This window comes from Podarcis filfolensis, assembly GCF_964270895.1.
Source record: "Podarcis filfolensis genome assembly, chromosome: 1".
In the NCBI taxonomy this organism is placed as follows: Eukaryota; Metazoa; Chordata; class Lepidosauria; order Squamata; family Lacertidae; genus Podarcis; species Podarcis filfolensis.
In genome coordinates this window covers 7,391,488-7,415,764 of record NC_139604.1, presented here as the reverse complement: position 1 = coordinate 7,415,764, position 24,277 = coordinate 7,391,488, and the positions used below count along the sequence as shown (strand labels likewise).

General features: G+C 47.0%; 1 protein-coding gene across 1 annotated transcript in view; it reads right to left on the bottom strand.

The window, feature by feature from the left end:
* The window catches only part of DYTN (dystrotelin), a 34,514-nt gene extending 10,241 nt beyond the window's left edge, over positions 1–24,273 (bottom strand). Inside the window, exons 1-12 of the mRNA XM_083573561.1 lie at positions 24,065–24,273; positions 22,838–22,895; positions 19,815–19,889; positions 18,389–18,590; positions 16,504–16,589; positions 15,127–15,224; positions 13,395–13,466; positions 11,661–11,824; positions 10,877–10,988; positions 9,383–9,528; positions 6,694–6,892; positions 5,226–5,296 (exon numbers count right to left, since the gene is read on the bottom strand). Coding sequence (XP_083429687.1) covers positions 5,226–5,296; positions 6,694–6,892; positions 9,383–9,528; positions 10,877–10,988; positions 11,661–11,824; positions 13,395–13,466; positions 15,127–15,224; positions 16,504–16,589; positions 18,389–18,590; positions 19,815–19,889; positions 22,838–22,895; positions 24,065–24,073 — 1,292 coding nt within the window. The 5' untranslated portion in view covers positions 24,074–24,273. The remainder of the gene's footprint in view (positions 1–5,225; positions 5,297–6,693; positions 6,893–9,382; positions 9,529–10,876; positions 10,989–11,660; positions 11,825–13,394; positions 13,467–15,126; positions 15,225–16,503; positions 16,590–18,388; positions 18,591–19,814; positions 19,890–22,837; positions 22,896–24,064) is intronic.
* Positions 24,274–24,277: the final 4 nt, after the last annotated feature.

Sequence of the window (24,277 nt, the reverse complement as noted above, 5' to 3'; positions counted from 1 at the left end):
AAATCATTCATTATAAAATTAATTAAGTTCAAGCCACTGGCCACTATTGGGCCAGAGCTCCGCGAAGATTGCCGAGGGAGGGAGTCAGGCTGTGCCCTGGCCAAAGGCCTGGCGGAACAGCTCTGTCTTGCAGGCCCTGCGGAAAGATGTCAAGTCCTGCAGGGCCCTAGTCTCTTGTGACAGAGTGTTCCACCAGGTCGGAGCCACAGCCGAAAAAGCCCTGGCTCTAGTTGAGGCCAGCCTAACTTCTCTGTGGCCTGGGACCTTCAAGATATTTTTATTTGAAGACCGTAAGTTTCTCTGTGGGGCATACCAGGAGAGGCGGTCCCGTAGGTACGAGGGTCCAAGGCCGTATAGGGCTTTAAAGGTTAAAACCAGCACCTTAAACCTGATCCTGTACTCCACCGGGAGCCAGTGCAGTTGATATAGCACCGGATGAATGTGATCTCGTAGCGAAGACCCCGTAAGGAGTCTCGCTGCAGCATTCTGCACCCGCTGGAGTTTCTGGGTCAGTCTTAAGGGCAGCCCCACGTAGAGCGAGTTACAATAATCCAGTCTGGAGGTGACCGTCGCGTGGATCACAGTGGCTAGGTCAGGGCGAGAGAGGTAAGGAGCCAACTGCTTAGCTTGGCGGAGATGGAAAAATGCCGCCTTTGTTATAGCTGCAATCTGCGCCTCCATGGAAAGGGAGGTGTCGAAGATTACACCCAAACTCTTAACGGACGGTGCTGGCACTAACTGCGCCCCCGCAAGAGATGGGAGTTGCCCCCCCAATCCCATATCGTCCCGTCCCAGCCACAGGACCTCTGTCTTCGAAGGATTTAGCTTCAACCGGCTCCCACGTAACCATCCAGCCACAGCTTCCAGACATCTGGTCAGTGTGTCTGGGGCCGAGTCAGGATGGCCATCCATCAACAGATAGAGTTGGGTGTCATCGGCATACTGATGGCAACCCAGCCCAAAACTCCGGACAAGCTGGGCGAGGGGGCGCATAAAGATGTTGAAAAGCATTGGGGAGAGTATCGCACCCTGAGGTACTCCACACACCAAGGAGTGGCGCGATGACAATTCCCCCCCAAGCGCCACCCTCTGTCCCCGACCAGAGAGAAACGAGCGCAGCCATTGAAGGACTGTGCCCTGGATCCCCACGTCGGCAAGGCGGTGGTCCAGAAGTTCGTGATCGACCATGTCGAAAGCTGCTGACAGATCTAGAAGAATCAGCAGCCCCGACCCGCCTCGATCCAGCTGTCTACGAAGATCATCTGTTAGGGCAACCAGAGCTGTCTCGGTCCCATGACCAGCGCGGAAGCCAGACTGGAATGGATCCAGAGCCGATGTTTCATCCAGAAACCCACCAAGCTGTTCAGCAACCGCTCTCTCAATCACCTTACCCAGGAACGGAAGATTCGAAACCGGGCGGTAATTGGATAGATCTAAAGGATCTAATGATGTTTTCTTTAAGAGCGGGCGCACCACTGCCTCCTTCAGTTCCCCTGGGAATGTCCCCGTGCCAAGGGACAAATTGATGATATCCCCCAGGAGGGCCCGCACCTCGTCTGGACACGCTCTAATCAGCCAAGACGGGCACGGGTCGAGAGGACAGGTGGTGGGCTTTCCAGCTCGGAGGAGTCTGTCTACATCGGCTGGGGATATCCGGTCAAAGTGGTCCAATACTGGACCCGAGGACAGTCGAGGGGCCTTCAGTTCCTTTATTGTATCCAAATTGGCAGGGAGGTCATGGCGGAGCAACAAGACCTTCTGTGGGTTAAACTACAGAGCCTAGGACTTGCCGATCAGAAGGTCGGTGGTTTGAATCCCCGTGACGGGGTGAGCTCCTGTTGCTCGGTCCCTGCTCCTGCCAACCTAGCAGTTCGAAAGCACTTCAAAGTGCAAGTAGATAAATAGGTACCACTCTGGCGGGAAGGTAAACGGTGTTTCCGTGTGCTGCTCTGGTTCGCCAGAAGCGGCTTAGTCATGCTGGCCACATAACCCGGAAGCTGTATGCCGGCTCCCTCAGCCAATAAAGCGAGATGAGCGCCGCAACCCCAGAGTCGGCCACGACTGGACCTAATGGTCAGGGGTCCCTTTACCTTTACTTTACCATATATACCAAAGACTTGTGTTTTTCTTACTGGTTATTGTTGCCTTTCAAGCTATCTTACCTCTGAAACTGCACTGCTCAGGTGTGCTTTCTGTGAGGTTATTCCAGAAAATAGCTTTCAGCTGATATGGAACATGAGACAACAGGGAACAGACTGCCAAGCAAACATCCCACCAGTGGACCTTTTTTTGTGCTGCCTATCCTGTTATATTTTATCGAAATCTATGTCGCTGGTTTTTACCTATTAACAGCTTGGGCCATACATAACTTAGAGCAGGTGTGAGGAATTGGTCTTCGTTGGTGGGCTGGATCCAGATCTGGCTCATTCTCCATGAGGCTGCCACCTGGCATTCTTTTATTCCAGATGGTTCAACTTCAAATGAAGAATCAAGACTGCACTCAGGTTTAAGCTGAGGCTGCGAAGGGAGAATCTTGGTGACTGTAGCTTGGATTCAACCCAGCGCTGCAAAGTTTCCTTCTCAAAATTTGGCTTGCTTTTGGAATTGAATTTCTGCCCAGTGCCCCACTTTCAGCAGGGATCAGCGCAGTAGTGTTGATGTTGTACTACCTGTGTTTGGCCTGTGGTGGCAGCAGAGTTATTTGGCTGCAATGTGACCCTTTCCCCAGTGGTGGCAGTATAGGATTATAATCCCCATTATGTCTGCTTTGGTGGCACCTGACCACTGGAAAATGAGCAGTTCGATAAAGTCTGCTCTTCTTGATGCCTGACTGTGAGGCAGATTCTTTGAGGATGCTTCCCTCACCAACAGGTTGAATTGTATGACAACATGAGAGCTTGGGACTTTTGTAGGCTCTTTGTCCTCCTAAAACAGCTGAGCGGTAGAAAAAGAGGAGTTTGGATTTAATATCCCACTTTATCACTACCCTAAGGAGTCTCAAAGCAGCTAACCATCTCCTTTCCCTTCCTCCCCCACAACAAACACTCTGTGAGGTGAGTGGGGCTGAGAGACTTCAGAAAAGTGTGACTAGCCCAAGGTCACCCAGCAGCTGCATGTGGAGGAGCGCGGAATCGAACCTGGTTCACCAGATTACGAGTCCACCGCTCTTAACCACTACACCACACTGGCTCTCCAGTGAATTCATGTCCAATTTCCTTGATTTTTTTGCCCAGTTTTTTTTAGTTTATTTAGGCAGGGTCCTTTTAGCTGCTACTGCTACTCCTGCTTGGTTGCCTGGGCAACCTTCCCGCACCCACCACGGCTACCTGGACTGGTTGGATGCAGAGGAATGGTGGGAGGAACTCTACAGTGGAGAGTTCCCTAATGAAGCCAATGTTAGGATATAGTTCCAGTCCACCTTAAAAGGGTACAGGCATGACGTCTGTATATCACAAGCCTGTTTACTCCTAGCACAGTTTGCTGTGAACTTCCGTTGTATGTTGCTTTTGCTATATTGACTGTTTTGCTGGACACGAAGGCAAGCAGACATGTTTTCCTTTGCTCCTGAACTACGATGAATACCGTATTTTTTGCTCTATAAGACTCACTTTTTCCCTCCTAAAAAGTAAGGTGCGTCTTATGGAATGAATGCAGGCTGTGCAGCTATCCCAGAAGCCAGAACAGCAAGAGGGATCGCTGCTTTCACTGCGCAGCGATCCCTCTTGCTGTTCTGGCTTCTGAGATTCAGAATATTTGTTTTCTTGTTTTCCTCCTCCAAAAACGAGGTGCGTCTTGTGGTCTGGTGCGTCTTATAGAGCGAAAAATACGGTAAATGCTGTAAATATGCTTGCACATATTTCTCTGTCTGCCTCTTCTGCTGTGAGGTGATTTACACACTCTGCTGACAGAGCGTGCACGGGTCTCTAAACGTATCTGAGGCTCGTGTCGCTGACTGGCTGATGCTGTTCCATGGGAGACCAGTGATCGTCCGGAGCCAGCTGAGAGCCTGCCTGATGCCCCCGTCTCCCAGGCAGTATCCCAACAGCCAACCCTAGCAAGAGCTGCATTAGATGCCAAATCTAAAAGACGCTGCATGAAAACCCATTGACCAAGGAACAATCAGAGGTGTACTTTACAGCTCCCAATCACAGCCATGGTTAGACCAGGCCCACATCTGGTGTGACATCAGTTAGGACCCCAGGGGTGCCGACTTTGGCATGCAGGATGGAGGTTCCCTATCCCTGCCTTAGATAATGTCTCCTCCCCCACTTCCTCAGTCTTTAACATGAATTGAGCATGCAAAGAGGCAGTCTTGATGGCTGTGGAAATAATTTCCCTTGGAAACCCAACAACACACATGGAACCTTTCTTTTTTTAAATAATAAAAAAGTGCTATAACTTAGGGTTACACCAAATGTTCAGTTTTTTAGCTGAAAGTTATGCATTTGCAGAGGGTGGGTTGTGAATGAAATATTTCTCTGGGCTGCTTTGTTGCCTATTTTCCTTCTTAACTGCTGCTTCTGCTCTTGGTTGCAATCCCAGCAATCAACTTGGTCAGGGATTTTGCCATCACACAGCCAGATCGGATCAGCTACAGCGTCAGCATGTCATCCTAGTGATTCCCCAACAGCCTATTCCAACTTCTGGCACAGAACTGGACGGCAAAAACTGGAGAGTGCCCAGTGCCTTCACCCTGTCCCGACCTTGGGGCGGCTGCAAAGAGCATATGCATGTAGGATTTCCCTCGCTTTTCACTAGCTACCAAGGCAGGATGGATGTGATGGTCACTTTCCCCTGGCTTTCTTTGCTGCCAAGGGACTTTTGTGTTGTTTTATCTGGCGTCGCAACTTGCCGCTGCCCTTTGTGATTGCAATCAAGGTGCCACCCCCACACCTGAACGGAAGCGCGAGAGATTATCTGCCTACTCTCTATTCGAGATGGACCACCAGACATACCTATCACCCACTTCTCTGACCTAGCGGCCGAATCTGATTGATGATAAGTGCTGCTCCCTTCAAACCGGCTCAGCCACTTTGCTGCACTTGCTGCTGAGACGGGGATGCAGAGACAAACACTCCTGAATGCCGAGGATGTAAACCACTGATTGAGAGTGCCCCATTCCTCCCTCCCCCGGTTACACTCTCATTTGGCTGCATGGCTCCCACATGCTTTACAATCCAAGGCTCAAGGATCTTAATCAAGGCTACAGACGTCTGCATACCCACCTCCTCTCGATGTGAAGGGCCTTGATGGATTCCTGTGTTTTAGCCAATTCTGCCTTAAGAGAAGCAAGTGTCTGTGGAAAGATGCACAAAAGAGGCAAAAAGTCATGTTTTGCTGGGCAGCTGGGCAAGAACTGCTGCCTTTAACTATCCTTGCTATGTACTTCTGGTTAGAATGAGGAAAACAGAACGAGGTGTGGGGGAATCACAGTCTAACACAGGCATAGGCAAACTCGGCCCTTCAGATGTTTTGGGACTATAACTCCCATCATCCCTGACCACTGATCCTGTTAGCTAGGGATGATGGGAGTTGTAGTGCCAAAATATCTGGAGGGCCGAGTTTGCCTATGACTGGTCTAACACTAGTAGGCTGCTTCTTCTGTCCACGGCCAGCAATGGCGTTTTAGGAGGTTCTGCCACATGCTATGCCAGAAGGTTGATTGCCCTTATATAGGAATACAAACACACACACACACACACACACACACACACACACACGTCTTGTGGCATCATAAAAGCCAACATAAGCTTTTGTGGAAATTCCACTTTGTCAGTTTGCTTGAAGTGTTCATCTCAGGGAGCAGGAATGTATATGCATGAGTGTAGCCAGGGAGGCGGGGGACAGCACACTGAAAATGGCAATTAAATACAAAATGCACAGCCTATCGATATTTAATTAAAGTTTAAGTGTATGCACAATAATCACAGTGGTCATTCACAACAGCAGTCATTAGTGATACTATAAAAGCATTGCTATCTCCATTATTATCTCCTACAGGAAACCATTGAAAATAAGTATATAAATTAAGTATATAAAGGGAGAATTTTCTGGATACCAGGTTTAGGGCAAGTGCTCTTCAGTGAGAGAACCTCAGCAGAGATTTAAAATCATAAAATATGTAGTAAGGTAAAGCATGAAAATTAAGTCTGTAAGACCTTTAAAACATGCCCTTGTAAGTTCCAAAACTTCCCTCTTTCCTTAGCATAGAAAAGAACACACATTTAATAAGTTAAAGATGGCTTACTTACAAACTATCCAAAAGTCAGGTTCATGTGCTTTTCCATACACCACTCAGGAAACACAGGCAGTAAAACTTGGCTTAGTAGTTACAGTGGTGAAAGTTCCTAAATTATTGGTACAGGAACACAAGAATGGCTTCTAAAAGCCATGCAGTCTGAGCAAGCAGCTCGGACCTCTCTCTTTACATGCTGAGCTTCTCAAGTAGACTGAAGGGGAAATAAAAGCCTTGATTACCTTCATTGCAAGCCTGGCAGGACAGCTTACTCTATGGCATTAACCCCTTCATGCATTAATTAGACTTAAACATGTTAGTTATATGAGGCTGGTTATCCCACAGAATCTTCATTATATTAAGAAAAATATGCTTGCGGGAATGAAATCAAATTTACCCCATTTGCAGCTTACAAAGTATCAGCACATGCTGAGCTGGTGTTTAGTGGAGTCCCGTACCTGACTGGATGTTTTCTCTTGACATAGTAGGCTATTGTTGTTTGCCATCATCTGTCCTTGGGTTACTTTAGCCATCGTCTGTCCTTGGGTTACTTTAGCATCTAAAGGACTGCTTAACTTCTGGTCCAAAGTATGCACTGAGCAGATGCACTGAGATGGCACATGCTGCCTTGAAGAAGTGGAATGACTAGAGCAGAAGCTGCAAAAATAAGGTAGAAAGGAATAAAATGAGATGCTGAACAAACTCCCTCCTCCCCTCATCCATATGGCAGCCAGAACATTTCCATATAAATAACGCTATGGATCCAAATAACTGCGCAGTTGTTCTGCATACGCAAGAGATGTTTGGAAGTCTGATCAGAAGTCCCCCCTGCCCGCCATGTTGCATAGCAAATCCTCCCATCAAATTAAGAAGAGTTTGATAATCTGTTTGATTGCGACATGGAATGGCAGGGATGGGATATCTGCCATTCCAAGAAGAAGTCAAACACTGCAGTGAACACATGCAAGATTTTGCATGCACCAAAGTATCCCAGACACAGGCTACATTTGAAGCCTAGATGAAGACCAGAGCGTGGTTTATGGCAACCAGAAGGCAGCTTGAGATACTAAAATATTACAGCAACTGAAGTATTGGGAAGAAAACAAAAAGTTCAGAAGACAGTGAAACTGGAGGGCGGCAGAAGATCCATGAATTAGCAAGCACAAAAGCATCCACCATCAATAGAGGTATCCAATTCACAATAATTATTTGGAAGCAGTAAAGTAAGAGGCCCTGAGTGCTCACTGGAAGGACAGATCCTGAAGCTGAGGCTCCAATACTTTGGCCACCTCATGAGAAGAGAAGACTCCCTGGAAAAGACCCTGATGTTGGGAAAGATGGAGGGCACAAGAAGAAGGGGAAAACAGAGGACGAGATAGTTGGACAGTGTTCTCGAAGCTGCCAGCATGAGTTTGACCAAACTGCGGGAGGCGGTGGAAGACAGGAGTGCCTGGCGTGCTCTGGTCCATGGGGTCACGAAGAGTCGGACACGACTAAACGGCTAAACAACAACAGCAAAAAGTAAGAGGCAGCTTTCAGATGCAGCCACCCAATGCTGACTCGGGGGCAGGTACTGATGATCTCTGCCTCCAGCCCTGTGATTCCTTCTTGTTGGCATCTGTCTGTCTTTTGAGACAATGCAGGAGGGCAACTTTAGGGGTGAACTGCTTGAATGAGCAAGAATTGAGGGCTCCAGCCAAGGAGGTCTGGCATCTGTGTGGCATTCTGATGAAGCACATCTTATCTATGTTCTCTCCTCCTCGTTGCCCCATGCCCCAGGTTTACAGGGCAGCCGGGCAGCCTGTTGGCTTCTTCTTTTGCAATGACTCACCAAGTCAAACACAGCCTACCAGTCATGGAGGCCTGATGATTGCTGCCCGCCTAAGATTGCAAAAATGAGGCTTTGTCAGGAAGCTGCCAGACCAGGAGGATATGTGGCTGGCAGAACACGATGCACGTTGTGCAAATATGCACACACAATGCCCATGTAGATATACAGAAGCTTATTGAAAGCGTGTAGGTTTGCCTCCTACATAATCCGAAGGCATTTCAATTGGAGTCTGCAAGCGACATTTTTTTCATATGCGGAGGGACTGCAAAATTGTTAAGAAATATTGGGAAATGATTTATAATGAAATGAAGAAGTTGTTTAAAACAACTTTTGCTAAAAAAACCAGAAGCTTTTCTATTAGGTATAACAGGAGTGGACATACCAGGACCACAAAAAGACTTATTTCAGTATGCAACTACAGCTGCACGAATACTGCTAGCACAGCACTGCAAAGAAGAAGGTGTCCCAGCTAAAGAAGATCGGCAAGTTAAATTAATGGAATATGCTGAAACGGCAAAATTGACGTTGAAACTAAGAGGAAGAGATGACAACGAGTTGAAAGAAGACTGGAAGGACTTTATTGCATATATACAGAAGCAAAGTACACAGGTTAATACATTAGCAGGATTCTAGAAATATCTGTAAGGAAATATGAATGGACAATAAGTAATTTTAATGATTTTTTTAAAATAAAAATGGGCATGTGGTATGATGATAAACAATGAAACCAGGGAAGGGACTAAGGGGAAGTCAACTTTTCTTCTTTTTCAATTTCTTTCTTTTTTCTTTTTTTATGTCCAATTATGAATATGTATTATTGATGCTATTGTTGATGTTATTTTTTCTTTTCTTTGTTCTTTTTCTGTTTTATATTTGGAAAATTAATACAATATTATTAAAAAAACAACCAATACACAACTGGAGTCCGCAATGGAAAGAAAGAGGAACATTTTCCATTTGCGTTGACCCCTCTGCAGATGAGGGAACGACACCCCCTTAGGGATTCTGGAAATGCTTCTTTTCTTAATGGCCTGCTCAGCTCATAAAGCTGAGCACAGGGAAGCAGCAAATGAAGGGAAAGCATTTTAACATGATAAAGCAACTCATTACAAAGTTTTTAGGCTGGAAGTGCAATACTGAAGCCCAGCTGAAGGCTAACCAGAGGGGGCTTTCTTCCCACGGTCAGTGAAACTGCAGGAAAACAAATTTCGGCTGGCATTAGGCCAGGGTGGCAGCACGGTTGAGAACGTGCTGCCAAGGGCCAGAGAGAAGCAGCCTAAGAGATACAAACACACAGCATCGAATGATGCACTCACTGTGCATGGCCGTCAGCAGAGTAGCCTGCATCCCCCATCACCATCAAGGTCTTCCTTCTCAGAGCTTCCTTCCTCTCGCAGCGCCCTTGTAGCAAGTTGTTTCGGATGATGCGGAAAAACAACTTTGTTCTCTCCTTTGTGGACACCTGTCCGGGTGGCAGGGCAATGGAGAAAGAAGATGGATATACAAAAGGACAGCTAAGAATGTTAAGAGTTGGCCCAGGTAAGATAAATGAGGGGCGATATGGGTTGGGGGGGAGAAAGCTCCTTGGTTGATTTGGAAATGGGGAGGGTGATATGTGTAAATAGATGAAGAAGGGCTGCAGGAAAGGTGAGGAAGTAAGATTAAAGTGGGGTTCTTGGAGGGAACTGGGGGAAGGTAAAGATTTGTTTATGTAAATACAATAACCAGCTGAGGGCCTTCTGGCGGTTCCCTCACTGTGAGAAGTGAGGTTACAGCGAACCAGGCAGAGGGCCTTCTCGGTAGTGGCACCTGCCCTGTGAAACGCCCTCCCAAGAGATGTCAAGGAAATAAACAACTATCTGACTTTTAGAAGACATCTGAATGCAGCCCTGTTTAAGGAAGTTTTTAAATGTTTGATTGTGTTTTTAATATTCCATTGGGAGTCGCCCAGAGCGGCTGGGGTACAAATAAATTATTATTATTATTAGCATTACAGTGGTACCTTGGGTTAAGTACTTAATTCGTTCCAGAGGTCCGTTCTTAACCCGAAACTGTCCTTAACCTGAGGTACCGCTTTAGCTAATGGGGCCTCCTGCTGCCGCTGCGCCACTGGAGGTACTATTTCTGGGTTAGCAGAGTCTGTAACCTGAAGCGTATGTAACCCGAGGTACCACTGTATTGCAAAAACTAAAAACCACAAAATTATAAATGCAGCCCCAAACAGCAGTATTAACACTACACCAGAAAAGCTTTCATTCAGAAAGAAAACCACATTTGCCTGGTGCCAAAAGGACGATGAACCAGGTGTCAAGAGAATCTCTGTGAGGAGAGGACTCCCCAAATGGGGTGCCACCACTGAAAAGGCCCTCTTTTTCTGCTAGGCACCCACTTTGCTTTAGATCAGGGGTGGGAAAACCTCCAGCCCTGCAGTGGCGTAGCGTGGGTTGTCAGCACCCGGGGCAAGGCAAGTAATTTGCGCCCCCTAACCCGTGGATTTGCGCCCCCTAACCCGTGGATTTGCGCCCCCTAACCCTAACCCCCAGATGTTGCGCCCGGTGCGGCCGGCCCCCCCTGCACCCCCCACGCTACGCCACTGCAGCCCTGGAACCCCTGTTCAGAGATCGGGGTGGCGTGCAACAATATATTGTGGCTAAAATATCATCCTTTCATTTCCTAGGAAATAACTCTTTCTTAACACAAATCAATCTGATGCATGCCAGAATGCAAAACTTAGCACCAACCACCCAGTTAACTCAGCATTCAGTAGACTAGTAGACTAAGCAATAGAAGTGAATGGGTCCATGACTAACCGGCACACAGTGCTCCATCACAGGGTGAGATTTCTTGTGAGGTTTGCAGAGTTGTCCGGTAAAGAAACAGACTTGGCAAATGTCAAAGTTCAGGCACTTCAGGCAACGATACCTGGCCAGACAAGAAATGAAAACCTAGTAAAGACCCGTAGGGATGGGGAGAGAAATGCAATTCAGTTTGCATTTACAGGAAATTTATTAAATCTGCACTGACTGTCCAAATCAATATGAGAACGAGAATGCAGCCATCCTTCCAAATTCACACTTATCTGAATTTGTGGTGCAGTTCTCCAGCCAATGTTTACAAAAATGCACATATTACCGGGGGTGGAGGGGGGGATGTGCATCAAAATGAAGATACTAGTGAAATTAATATTCAGGAATGTATTACACTAAGAGAAACTGCTTGGGGAAAATGTGCACATTTGTTAACACTATATACAGAAATACGTTTGTTAGGAAAAATCTGAACTAAAATGTTGAATAGTTTTCAGGAGGGATTAAAAAAAATCTGCAAATTGGAGAACTGAATTTAAGATTGGAAAAAATGAGAAATAAAATGAGAAACTGATTTATGCTCCCATCCCTAGTGGGAGATTCACAGAAACGGCTCAATTCACTTGAGAGGAATATCCATGAGTAAATGAAACAATAAACACCAAACGAGAATTTCCTATACCTCCACGAAACTAGATTCAGCCACCCCTCAAAATTAGATTTTTTTGTGCAATTAAGCGGCTGAATCTTTGAACAGCACTGGCCTAGTTAGTATGATACAACACACCTTAGTCCAGTGATGGGAAAGCTCTTGCAGATGTTACATTTGACCTGGTGTTTGACCATTTCTGTTGCTGACAATCTGTAGCAGGTGGGGAGCCAAAGAAGGATGGCAGGTTCAGACTGGAGCCAAGCTAAGAACCTCTCTTCATCAACTGCAGAACCCAGAACCTGAAAGAGAACACTAGTCCTTAGCTCAAACAAGAACTTTGTCTCAGGCACAACATGTAGCACAAAGTCTGGCTTTTCATTGGAAAAGATCACTCTAAAAATTAACCCACAGGTTTTCTACGCTTCTGTGTTGAAATCTCATCTATAATTCCAAAAGAATCTAAATAAGACATACTTAAAAGGTAAAGGGACCCCTGACCATTAGGTCCAGTCGTGACCGACTCTGGGGTTGCGGCGCTCATCTCGCTTTACTGGCCGAGGGAGCCGGCGTACAGCTTCCGGGTCATGTGGCCAGCATGACTAAGCCGCTTCTGGCGAACCAGAGCAGCGCACAGAAACGCCGTTTACCTTCCCGCCGGAGCGGTACCTATTTATCTACTTGCACTTTGACATGCTTTCGAACTGCTAGGTTGGCAGGAGCAGGGACCGAGCAACGGGAGCTCACCCCATCACGGGGATTCAAACCGCCGACCTTCTGATTGGCAAGTCCTAGGCTCTGTGGTTTAACCCACAGCGCCACCCGCATCCTAAGACATACTTAGAGACCCATTAAAACCAATGCTCTTAGGTTAGCCCTCTCACTGATGTCAATGGGTTTACTCTATGACTCAGCTGAATACAACTCTCTGGTTTTGGAGCTAATCTCTATCATGGCCAGGGCTGGCCCACCCATGAGGCAAAGTGAGGCGACTGCCTCAGGCAGCAGGATCCTCAGCAGCAGATCCCAGTGTAGACCTTTACCCCACCCCCTCATTTCTGATGTAGATCTTCGCTCACCGCATCTTCCTGGCCAGGAGGGGGCACCAGTTTTGTGATTCACCTCAGGTGCCAATGGCTGCTAAATCAGGCTGGTGTCCTTGAAATGGAGAGGCTGCTCTCACTGAGGGTGGAGAAGCAACTGAGAAAGAGCTGCAGTTCTTACTGAAGACACAGCTCTCCTGCTGAAGCAACAACTCAGTTCTGCTCTTATGGAGTCTCCAGCATGAGTCTTGCATGGAACAATCCAGGCAGGGCTGACCCACCCATGGGGCAAGGTGAGGTGACCGCCTCAGGCGTCAGGATTCACAGAGGCAGCAGATCCTAATGTAGATCTTTATTCCCCCCTTGTTCCTGATGAAGATCTTCACTCAGCCCTCCTCATAGCTGTCAACTTTTCCCTTTTCTTGTGAGGAATCCTATTCGGAATAAGGGAATTTCCCTTTAAAAAAGGGAAACGTTGACAGCTATGGCCCTCCTTCCCTGATGGGGAGGGAGGTGCCATTTTGTGGTTCGCCTCAGGTACCAAAATGTATTGTGCCAGCCCTGTATCCAGGGTACCAGTGAAGCCTTTACTGAGGTCTTTGCTCAAAAAGGACAGCATGTCTTTTGTGATGGTGATAGCGGTCTTCAAGGTCCTTAAGATGTGAGCTTAATTGGATCTGGTCTCTTACAGTTCAGGAAATCACTCTGTTTTGTGACAGAAGAATGAAAGGACTGTGCAATTAAGTAACATAACTCAGAAGTGCATTTTCTGCCAGTGAAGATGGTTATATATGACCCAAGCTACCTTTGATACTGTATTTTAACTCACCCCACTGAAACAACTCTTCAGTGCAATTTCCACGTTAGACAGGTTACGGCGTTCTCCCACGACTGCCAGGATCTGCAAAACACATTGTCACCATAAACCCTCAGCAAAAGACCACCGCCATCAAACGGAATGAGAAGAGGCTATATAAAAATAAAGGGAAGTGAAAAGGGCATTTCTGCCCTGACAAAAGATGATGGGTTTTATTTAAGGTGTCACCCCTGAAACTTTAACTCTGTGCATGTATGTTGGCATGTCAGTGCATCGTCATGACCTAGGGCTCTGGCTGCCCGACCTGAGAGGAAGAGGCTAAGGATTGAGAGGGCATATTAGACTGGGATTTAACTTCAAAACCAGCCTTTAAGAGCCCTTCCTCTTCAGGAGTTCTGGCACCAAGGGAGCCCATGGTGATAGTGCCTCCCTCTTATCCAAGCATCCTTGGAATCTGATGTTTGTCCTTTCTTAACTAGCTGATTCATTCCTCCTTAGTGTCTCACCCTCTCTGATCTGCAAATCTCATTTTTCCTATCTGATGACACTCAGCTCTATCTGCTGATGGATGGCCACACCGACTCGGCCCCGGACACACTGACCAGATGCTTGGAAGCTGTGGCTGGATGGTTTCGTGAGAGCTGATTGAAACTAAATCCTTCGAAGACAGAGGTCCTCTGGCTGGGTCAGAATGGTATGGGGATGAGGGACCAACTTCCTCCTCTTGCGGGGGCCCAATTAGTGCCATTGCCTTCCGTTAAGAGTTTGGGTGTAATTCTTGATGCCTCCCTTTCCATGGAGGCGCAGGTTACAGCAATAGCCAAGGCGACATTTTTCCACCTTCACAGCATCAAGCAGTTGGTCCCTTACCTTTCCCGCCCTGACCTGGCCACAGTGATCCATGCGACGGTCACCTCCAGGCTTGACTACTGTAATTCGCTCTACGCGGGGCTGCCCTTGAAGCTGTCCCAGAAACTCCAGCGGGTGCAGAATGCTGCAGCGAGGCTCCTAACAGGGGCTCTGCCATGGGAGCATATTCACCCAGTGCTTTTCCAGCTGCATTGGCTCCCGGCGGAGTACAGGGTCAGGTTCAAGGTGCTGGTTTTGACCTTTAAATCCCTTCACGGCCTAGGACCCTCATACCTATGGGACTGCCTCTCCCGGTATGCCCCACGGAGGACCTTAAGGTCCATAAATAGCAACCCCCTAGAGGTCCCGGGCCCTAAGGAAGTTAGATTAGCCTCAACTAGAGCCAGGGCCTTTTCAACACTGGCTCCAGCCTGATGGAACGCTCTGTCTCATGAGACCAGGACCCTGCAGGATCTGATTTCTTTCCACAGGGCCTGTAAGATGGAGTTGTTCCACCTGGCCTTTGGCTTGGAGTCAATTTGGTTCCCTCCCCCTTTTTCTTTTTTCCTTTCTCCTCCTGTGATGAGGCTGCATTTTAATGTTTTAATGTCATATTTTAATCTTGTTTTTTAAGTTGTATTCATTCAACTTGTTTTTATTATTGGTTGTGAGCCACCCTGAGCCTGGCCTTGGCTGGGGAGGGCGGGGTATAAATAAAATTTATTATTATTATTATCTCTCAGTATTCTAGGAGACTCTGAAGTGAACAAACAAGGATGCTCTGGGAATAGCCGTAAATCAGATATCCATGTTAGGGCCATGTAGTTTTTCTCACCGGTCTGCTTCAGGAGATTCACCACCTCTCCATTTCCACATTGCACAGTAGCTGAATTACCTGGAGTAAGTCTGTTAGCAGATTCCTCACACCATTTCGAGAAATGTGAGTCCGGCTGGCGCTCCTTCCTGCACAGGTTGCGTAAAGCTGAAAGAGACCTGCCAGCACCAGAGAACACCAGTCAGAATTCCTGGAGAGTCAAGAGAGTTATTTCGTAGCCTGCGTTCTAACCCAACACTCTAACCCAGGCATCCCCAAACTCGGCCTTCCAGATGCTTTGGGACTACAGTTCCCATCATCCCTGACCACTGGTCCTGTTAGCTAGGGATGATGGGAATTGTAGTCCCAAAACATCTGGAGGGCCGAGTTTGGGGATCCCTGCTCTAACCACTATAACACCCTGGCGCAGTGACATGGCATGATTACACAATTACTTACAATCCAACATGGAGCTGAATGTATTTAAGCCTGTCTGTTTCACTTCGCTTACCACACTTCACTGTGTGCTGCACTGCAGATTTTGTCTCTCTGCCATTTCCTTACTATACTCAGCCCTTGCCTCCAGGAATGGTAATTTTGGGTAATAATGGCACCCTGAGAGAGTCCAAAACATCTCAATTATGGATCTTCTCAATTTTGCACCCCCTCAGCTCAGCATCCCATGCGGGGGAAACACTTCTAGCACTCTAAATCCAGCACTGCTTGCCTCTGTAAAGGGACGCCTGACCATTAGGTCCAGTCGTGAACGACTCTGGGGTTGCGGTACTCATCTCGCTTTATTGCCCAAGGGAGCCGGCGTATAGCTTCTGGGTCATGTGGCCAGCATGACTAAGCTGCTTCTGGAGAACCAGAGCAGCACACGGAAACACCATTTACCTTCCCACCGGAGTGGTACCTATTTATCTACTTGCACTTTGACATGCTTTCGAACTGCTAGGTTGGCAGGAGCAGGGACCGAGCAACGGGAGCTCACCCCGTTGCAGGGATTCAAACTGCCGACCTTCTGATCAGCAAGTCCTAGGCTCTGTGGTTTAACCCACAGCGCCACCCGCGTCCCTTCCAGGAATGGTAATTTTGGGTAATAATGGCACCCTGAGTAAGGTCAAAACTTGGTACCCCAATGGATCTTCTCAATTATGGATCTTCTCAATTTTGCACCCCTCGTCTCAGCATCCAGTATGGGAGAACCACTTCCAGTGCCCTAAATCCAGCACTGCTTGCCTCTACTGATGCAAAAAGGGAAACTGAGAGGTGTAAAGGAAAAGAGAAACTGCATTTATTTCTGCTATTTTCTTTGGGCGGGCAGTTCATTTTTCACGTTTTCGTCTGTGCTTAGCAAGACTTGATTGCTTACTGTGCAAAAAAGCGTATACGTTTGTCAGCACTCTGAGCCAAACTTGTTGCGGAGAATAAATACAGAAGAGCAATACTGCTTACCTCTATATTTGGTAAGCAGGCCATCCCCTGAGAGAGCAATTAGAGCAGCTGCAGCTGATCGGGGCTGGATAAAGCCCACTCCGTTCCTACAATGTAAGAAAAAGGGGCAGGAAGCAAGAGGAAAATCAACAGCTGCTACATGAGCTATCTCCCAACTTTGGAATTTGAAGTCCCTTTTCCTGACCAAAAAAAGGAGAAAGGTTCTACACCAGCGCCAGGAATCTGCAGCCTCTAAAGGTAGTTTGTTTTATTTATTTGTATGCTGCCTTTCCACAATGAGCTGTACTCAAGATGATTTGCAACAAAATACAAGAGGTGTGGGTGTCCAGTAAGTTAATGTACAAAACGAGACAAATTCAAACAGGAGAAAAACCGACAATTGAGGAAACACAGACACACACCCCCCCCCAGTGCTACTACTTCTGTGTCTTTATGACGCTGAACTACCAGTACCTCCTCCTTTCAGTAGGTGATAGTGTTACCTGGCATCAAGAAACCAGGTGTGCAATGTCCCCCCCCTCTGCCAATCTCTGCTAGGCACAGGTTGCCCACCTTAGGTCTAGAGCAGTGGTTCCCAACCTTTTTTTGGTTATGCCCCACCTAAGCACCTCTTAAATCCTGATGCCCCCCCCCCCAGTGACATATACAGTGGTACCTCGGGTTATAGACACTTCAGGTTACAGACACTTCAGGTTACAGACTCCGCTAACCCAGAAATAGTACCTCAGGTTAAGAACTTTGCTTCAGGATGAGAACAGAAATTGCATGGCGGCGGCGCAGTGGCAGCAGGAGGCCCCATTAGCTAAAGTGGTGCTTCAGGTTAAGAACGGACCTCCAGAACAAATTAAGTTCTTAACCTGAGGTACCCCTGTAATTCTTATTATTCAAAAGTGAACTCCCATTCACGTGGAGGAAGCTAAAAGGCCATTAAAAGTAAAGGGACCTCTAACCATTAGGTCCAGTCACAGACAACTCTGGGGTTGCAGCGCTCATCTCGCTTTACTGGCCAAGGGAGCCGGTGTACAGCTTCCGGGTCATGTGGCCAGCATGACTAAGCCGCTTCTGGCGAACCAGAGCAGTGCACGGAAACACCATTTACCTTCCCGCCGGAGCAGTACCTATTTATCTACTTGCACTTTGACGTGCTTTCAAACTGCTAGGTTGGCAGGAGCAGGGACCGAGCAATGGGAGCTCACCCCATCACGGGGATTCGAACCACTGACCTTCTGATCGGCAAGCCCTAGGCTCTGTGGTTTAAGCCACTGCGCCACCTGCGTCCCATTAAGGCCATTAACTTGGTCTAACTCATTCTCAAATTGCCCGCCATTAAAAATAAAATTGCCCCCCTGTGTGTGGGGGGGGGTGCCCCACACTGGGAACCACAGGTCTAGAGCCCATTATTGAGGCCAAGATACCATAACCTGCAACCTGAAAACAAACCAATATGTGTAGGCAGAGATACATGCCATGCCAAATCACCTCTAAAGGATATTTTCTGCACCTGTCCATCTGAAAATTGGCCCTAGTTTGGAATTTCCATATACAGTGGTACCTCTGGTTACGTACTTAATTCGTTCCGGAGGTCTGTTCTTAACCTGAAACACCACTTTAGCTAATGGGGCCTCCTGCTGCTGCTGCGCCACCGCTGCACAATTTCTGTTCTCATCCTGAAGCAAAGTTCTTAACCCGAGGTAATATTTCTGGGTTAGCAGAGTCTGTAACCTGAAGCGTATGTAACCTGAAGCATATGTAACCCAAGGAACCACTGTATATTTATATCTAGAACCATGGATTTAAAAACAACAAATGACCCAGGCATTTTTACATAAAAATGTGAAGCTGCCACAAATCTGCCATGGGACACTGGGTGTCTCTGTGTTGTCACCTGTCATACGCAGAAGTCAGGAGGCTCAGAGTTAATTCAGCTGCCTTTGGGTCCACCTGGCCTGGCTTCTCTAATCTGGTTCTCTTAAACAGCTCCTTTAGCAGTCGCATGAGTTGCTCCACGGACAGAGGCTTCTGCTTCTCCGCCCGGCATTTGTGGTTTGGCAGGATTTGCTGAATCGAAGAGACATCAGTCAACTTGACTGAAAAATAAAGCAACAAATTAATTCCGAAGTCCCACCAGCTCCGAACGAAGAAATTGTCATTCATTATTTCAGCTTCTCACGCTGCCTCCTCCAAGACATCCTCCAAGTTAACTCAGATTTTGTAACTCTTAGTGACTGTGTTCAGACATTACAATAAACCATGGTTTTCACAATGGCGGGAATGAGTGTAGGCTTTTGCATTTCTGGTCCTCTTCTGGCACAGCTGTGAGGAGGAGTCTGGAAGTTTTCATCCTCCTTTTTTCCATTAATTTGGACAATTAATTTGGACCTGAATTTGGACAAACTGTGATTAATCTTAACTGTGGTTTGCTTGAAACAAGCTAACTTCAAGCACTGGATTATGAAGCTGGTTTGATTATCAAACAATAGTTAAGACTATCCACAGTTTACGATTTGGACAATATGCAAAACTGTGGTTAATCCAAAACTGAAGTGAAAGTTTCTTATCTCCGGTTGGGAGCTTTGATGGTGTTTCATTTCTTTAGGTGTCCTTCCCACCTGTTTATCCAGATGAAAACATGCCGTATTTTTCACTCTATAGGACGCACCTTTTCCCTCCTAAAAAGCAAGGGAAAATGTGTGTGCGTCCTATGGAGCGAGTGCAGGGGGGGAGGCAGGCGGGAAAAGCCCCCAAGAGCCGCACACAAGCTCCGTGCGGCTCTTGTGGGCTTTTCCCCAGGAGGGAGAAGGGACTGACTGGTCGCACCAGTCCCTTCTCCCACCTCGCAGAAAAGCCCACAGGAGCCACGCACCCTTTAAAGAGCACGCCGCTCTTAGGGGCTTTTCCCCGAGGAGGCACAAGAGACTGACTGGCCACGTCAGTCCCTTCTCCCTCCTCGTAGAAAAGCCTGCAGGAGCCGTGCGCTCCTTAAAGGGTGTGTGGCTCCTGTGGGCTTTTGCAGGAGATGGGGGAATTCCCCCACCTCCTGCAAAAGCAGGAAGGTCTGGGAGAAGCACACAGGCTGCCTGCAGCCTGTCTGCTGCTCCCAGAGCTGGGGGGGGAGGGGATGATCATATTTTTTTCCTTGATTTCCCCCCCTGAAAACTACGTGCGCCCTATGGTCAGGTGCACCCTATGGCGCGAAAAACACGGTAATATGCTGAACCCTGGAGACCCTTAGAGCCATGCATTGCATGTTCAACACTGCATCCAACTCGGCTCCTACCAAGTCGCACAGGAGGCCGGACTATTACACTTACGTTGGCATAGGCTTTGCACAGCACGGAGCTTCAGGGCTGTTCTGTAGACAGAATTCTCAATGGTATTCAGAGCCTCTGTGAAGAGAATGCAGAACATCAGGTAATCAGAGAGGCAGGCTCAACCTGATACACTTGGAAATACATGGTTCCCCTTTATTGCGTTCATTAACTTCTCTGTAGAAGGTATACGACCTCTGAGCTCTCAGTCATGGCTTCTTCTTGAGAGACTCGCTAGCCTGAAGATGTTTGTTGACCTATTTTGTTGTTGTTTTTTAAATAATTTTTATTAACTGGCCAATCACATCAAATTAAATCACATCACATAATTCCAAATTACAAAGCCAAATTTTTAAATTTTGTTGGGGGAACCCATACTTCAAGATCCAAAGGGGGATTCAAATCATCTTCTTATTACTGCGTTAATGTCCAAATCAGTCCCAATCAGTCCAGACAAAGTTCATAATGCTATCCAGTCTTATCTTGGTGTTTCCACATCATATCTTGTTCATATAATTTCTATTTTTCCTTTACGATCTCTTCTGTTAGTCTCCTTAAGCCGATAAGCAAAATAATAATCCTGTGTGGATTTCCCGTTCCTCCACTAAGTCCAGATGGTTTCCATATATCTCCTTCGTAGATAGCATCGCTCTTTCCATCATGAATTTGGCATTTGTCGCTCTTAAGTCCCACCGAGGAGTTGATCCACGATATGTAAACAACTCTATTTCTCTCTTTCTCCTCCCAGACCCAAGAGCTCCAACAATGCCTCCCAAAATGGCGACGGCATTTTTAACTGCGTCATTCCAAAACTCTTAGCTTTCCAGCTTCATCTTGAAACATTGCTTTGGTTCGAAAGTTTATCTCCACACAGCCTTAAATCCACAGCTTAAGTCCTTAGTTTCTGACTCATTAGGGGAGGGGATTCTTGTTAAATCACATAAGAAAAAGGAAGGCAGGTTTTTTCCCCCCTCCCCCCTCAGTCATACCGTATCTTGACGTATCTTCTCATATTTTATTCTTGTCTTGTTATCAGAGATCTCTTCCGTCAGCAGTCTTTACTCCCCTTTTTCCTTGAAGCATGTGCAATTTATCTCGTCCAAATTGTTTCTTTTGAAGATGCTTGCAACTAGCGGCGCGAATCAGGGACGGCGTCCAGGAGTGCCGGAATCCCACAGGAGGGCTTTGTGCCTAGTGCCCCCACCCCCACAAATTCGGGGGTGGTATAGAGCACAGCAGGCAAGGGCCGTCCCCCCCACAATCCTGGGGGGGTTAAGGAGGCTAATTACCCCCATCATAGCCTCCAAATTACCTCGTGTGGGTCGGAGAGATGTTATTGTCAGCCATCTTCCGATGCGCCACCTAGTGGCCCCTTGTTGACCTATTTTGTACCTCATGCTATTATTAGGACTCTTTCCCTTCCTCATGTGCATTCCTGCGTAGGTACTGATGTTGACCTGAAATGCCATTCACTTTCTGTTTATTATGTTCCTTCCTTTTTTTATGTACTTTCATCATTGTTGTTACCCTAACTATATGAATACAGTGGTATCTCAGGTTAAGAACTTAATTCGTTGTGGAGGTCTGTTCTTAACCTGAAACTGTTCTTAACCTGAAGACCACTTTAGCTAATGAGACCTCCTGCTGCCGCCACTGTGCAATTTCTGTTCTCATCCTGAAGCAAAGTTCTTAACCCGAGGTACTATTTCTGGGTTAGCGGAGTCTGTAATCTGAAGCGTCTGTAACCTGAAGTGTCTGTAACCTGAGGTACCACTGTAGACAGTTTTGAAACAAGAAGGGGGGGGGGAGTGAACTGTTTGAAGGAAGGAACAGTCAGGGACATGAAATGATTGTAAACTTTTCATAGGGACATTGTTGGCATCTGTCTGTCTCAGGAGACAACAGAGTGCGCCTCTGGGGGTGAAGTCAAACCGTTGCATTAGCAGAACCAAAGTGAACTCCCTGGGGTGAACACCTGAGCAGTGTGTATGGCGGTTTTGTGCTGCCCAGATGACAAGACTCGCTGATTTCCAAAGGAAAGCAGAGCAATACGTTGGGCACCAGCATGGCTGCAGGAGTTGCTGGAATGAGACGTACAAGGCTGCACCTGAATAGCTACAACTACGGGACTCCCCAGTTTACTGCCTTTATTTGCTTATTTGGGGCAGCGTGTTGCACCACGTGCTCTTTCCCCAGTGAATACCCACCGGTTGGTATTTGTTGGGGCCCCAGTTGGGCAGAAGCTTCACACTTCACCCTCAAATCTGCCAGCCCCAACTCTCTGTTGGACTTTGGCTTGCTTGGCTCACCACTCCAACCCCCTCTGCCCCAACTCTTGCCTTCTTCCTCAGTTATCAGGAACTCTGAGGCCTCACTGTCAATAGCCCTGTCTCTCTCCCTCCCCACTTCTTTCTCCAGATGTTCTTTGCCCAGTTTACCCAGCAGCTGCAAGCCCTGATACTGCATCCACGCTGGAGTGAAGCCCAGGGGGCAGCCTCTCAAGTAAGTGCATGTACATGTGTATGTGTGTGTGTGTTTGTGTGTAACAGGGAAAGAGACAGGCAGACCGAAACAGAGACAGAGGACTCAGCTATACAGCTGCAAATGCAACATTTTAAGTACATTTTAATGCATTATTCAAATGTGACACTAGATGGCGATGGTGAGCTTATGGCAAATTCAATATATTTTTCATAACGTTTTTTGAAAAGGCATTTTCACAGCGTTTTTTTATATGTGTCTGGATTCCACCAGAGAGACAAAGTGAGTGCATGATTGTGTACAGATTATAGCTTGGACGTGTGCCACAGGAAATACATATCCCAAAGGCAGGAGGGTGTGTGTGAATGTGTGCGTGCATGAGGGCACTTTTTCCAGGTGGGACCATTGCCCGAATTAGCATAAAAGCCCCTCTGCTTTAAAAGCAAACCAAACGTTCAAAGATCCAATTCCATTTGTAACAGGAGGCCAATGCATGAGATAACTGAAAACTTGTTGAGGCACACAAGACACCTTTTAATATTTACCTTGTTGGTCCAGATCCATCTTATTCAACTTGGAGACAGGAAAACAACTGTGGTGTCCCTGTAAGTAAATGAACTATGATAGAAAGTTGCAGCTTTCAAGCAGCCACAAGAAAATACACAAGCAGCACAACACGAGCAAGGGCACAGAATGATCAGCCTAGATTGAACTAGATCTCAAACTCGTGTCCTGGAAGACCAAAGAGCAAAAGCGAGAACCAGCACAGTGTGAAGTAATGATCAGTGAAGTAATGACCTCTTATTTATTATAGGTCCAGTAATAATACTAAGATATAATGTCTCCACAACAAATTTAATAATTTACCGTATTTTTTGCTCTGTAAGACGCACCAGACCACAAGACGCACCTAGTTTTTGGAGGAGGAAAACAAGAAAAAAAATATTCTGAATCTCAGAAGCCAGAACAGCAAGTGGTATTGCTGCGCAGTGAAAGCAGCGATCCCTCTTGCTGTTCTGGCTTCTGGGATAGCTGCGCAGCCTGCATTCGCTCCATAAGACGCACACACATTTCCCCTTACTTTTTAGGAGGGAAAAAGTGAGTCTTATAGAGCAAAAAATACGGTAATTTTAAGCACTCCCAGAATTGAAGAAATGCGTGGAACTATACAGCCGGTCATACTAGTGAACTGAAATGTGTTCAAAATGCTTGCCGATGGGACCTTTAAAACGTCAACACTGATTAAAGAAAGGCAGTCAAAAGAAACTATATAAGCAAATCAATGCCAGCCTTCTCATCCACGGTTCTGAATGACTCACAATTCACTGTGATAAGGGAAAATACAGCAGTGCCATTTGTTTGTGTAAAAAGAGCTATATCTGGCGTTTCAGTAAGGTATGGCTTTGCAACAACACACAACTGAGGCTCTTCAGTGTTATTTCCTGGGCCTTTTACACACATACAAACCATCCTTTCCCCAGGTTTTTCTTTATCACTACACAGGTTTCAGGACCCTCAAGTGCAAAGGTGAGGAATCAGTGAAGGCGGCAGTTCTCCTGCAGCCTGGAAATACCACATAAAGTACAAAAGGTAAAGTACAGTAATCAAAAGTATCACCTCCGCAGTGGCGTAGCGTGGGTTGTCAGCACCCGGGGCAAGGCAAGTAATTTGCGCCCCCTAACCTATGGATTTGCGCCCCCTAACCCTAACCCCCAGATGTTGCGCCCGGTGCAGCCGGCCCCCCCTGCACCCCCCACGCTACACCACTGCACCTCCGTCATCCTTTCTTTCACTCTGCTGCAACCGCATACACGGGTTCTCCTTACCTCTGTGGTTGTCATCTACAAAAGGCCTGCAGGGGGTTCAAGGAAGACAAAACAGTCTGCCCCCCATTATAAACTGACATCCCAGGGTTGGGGATAAGTGCAAGCCCTTGAAATAATTGGGAGTTTTCACTACTTTTACAGGGAAAACGCCCAGCTTCC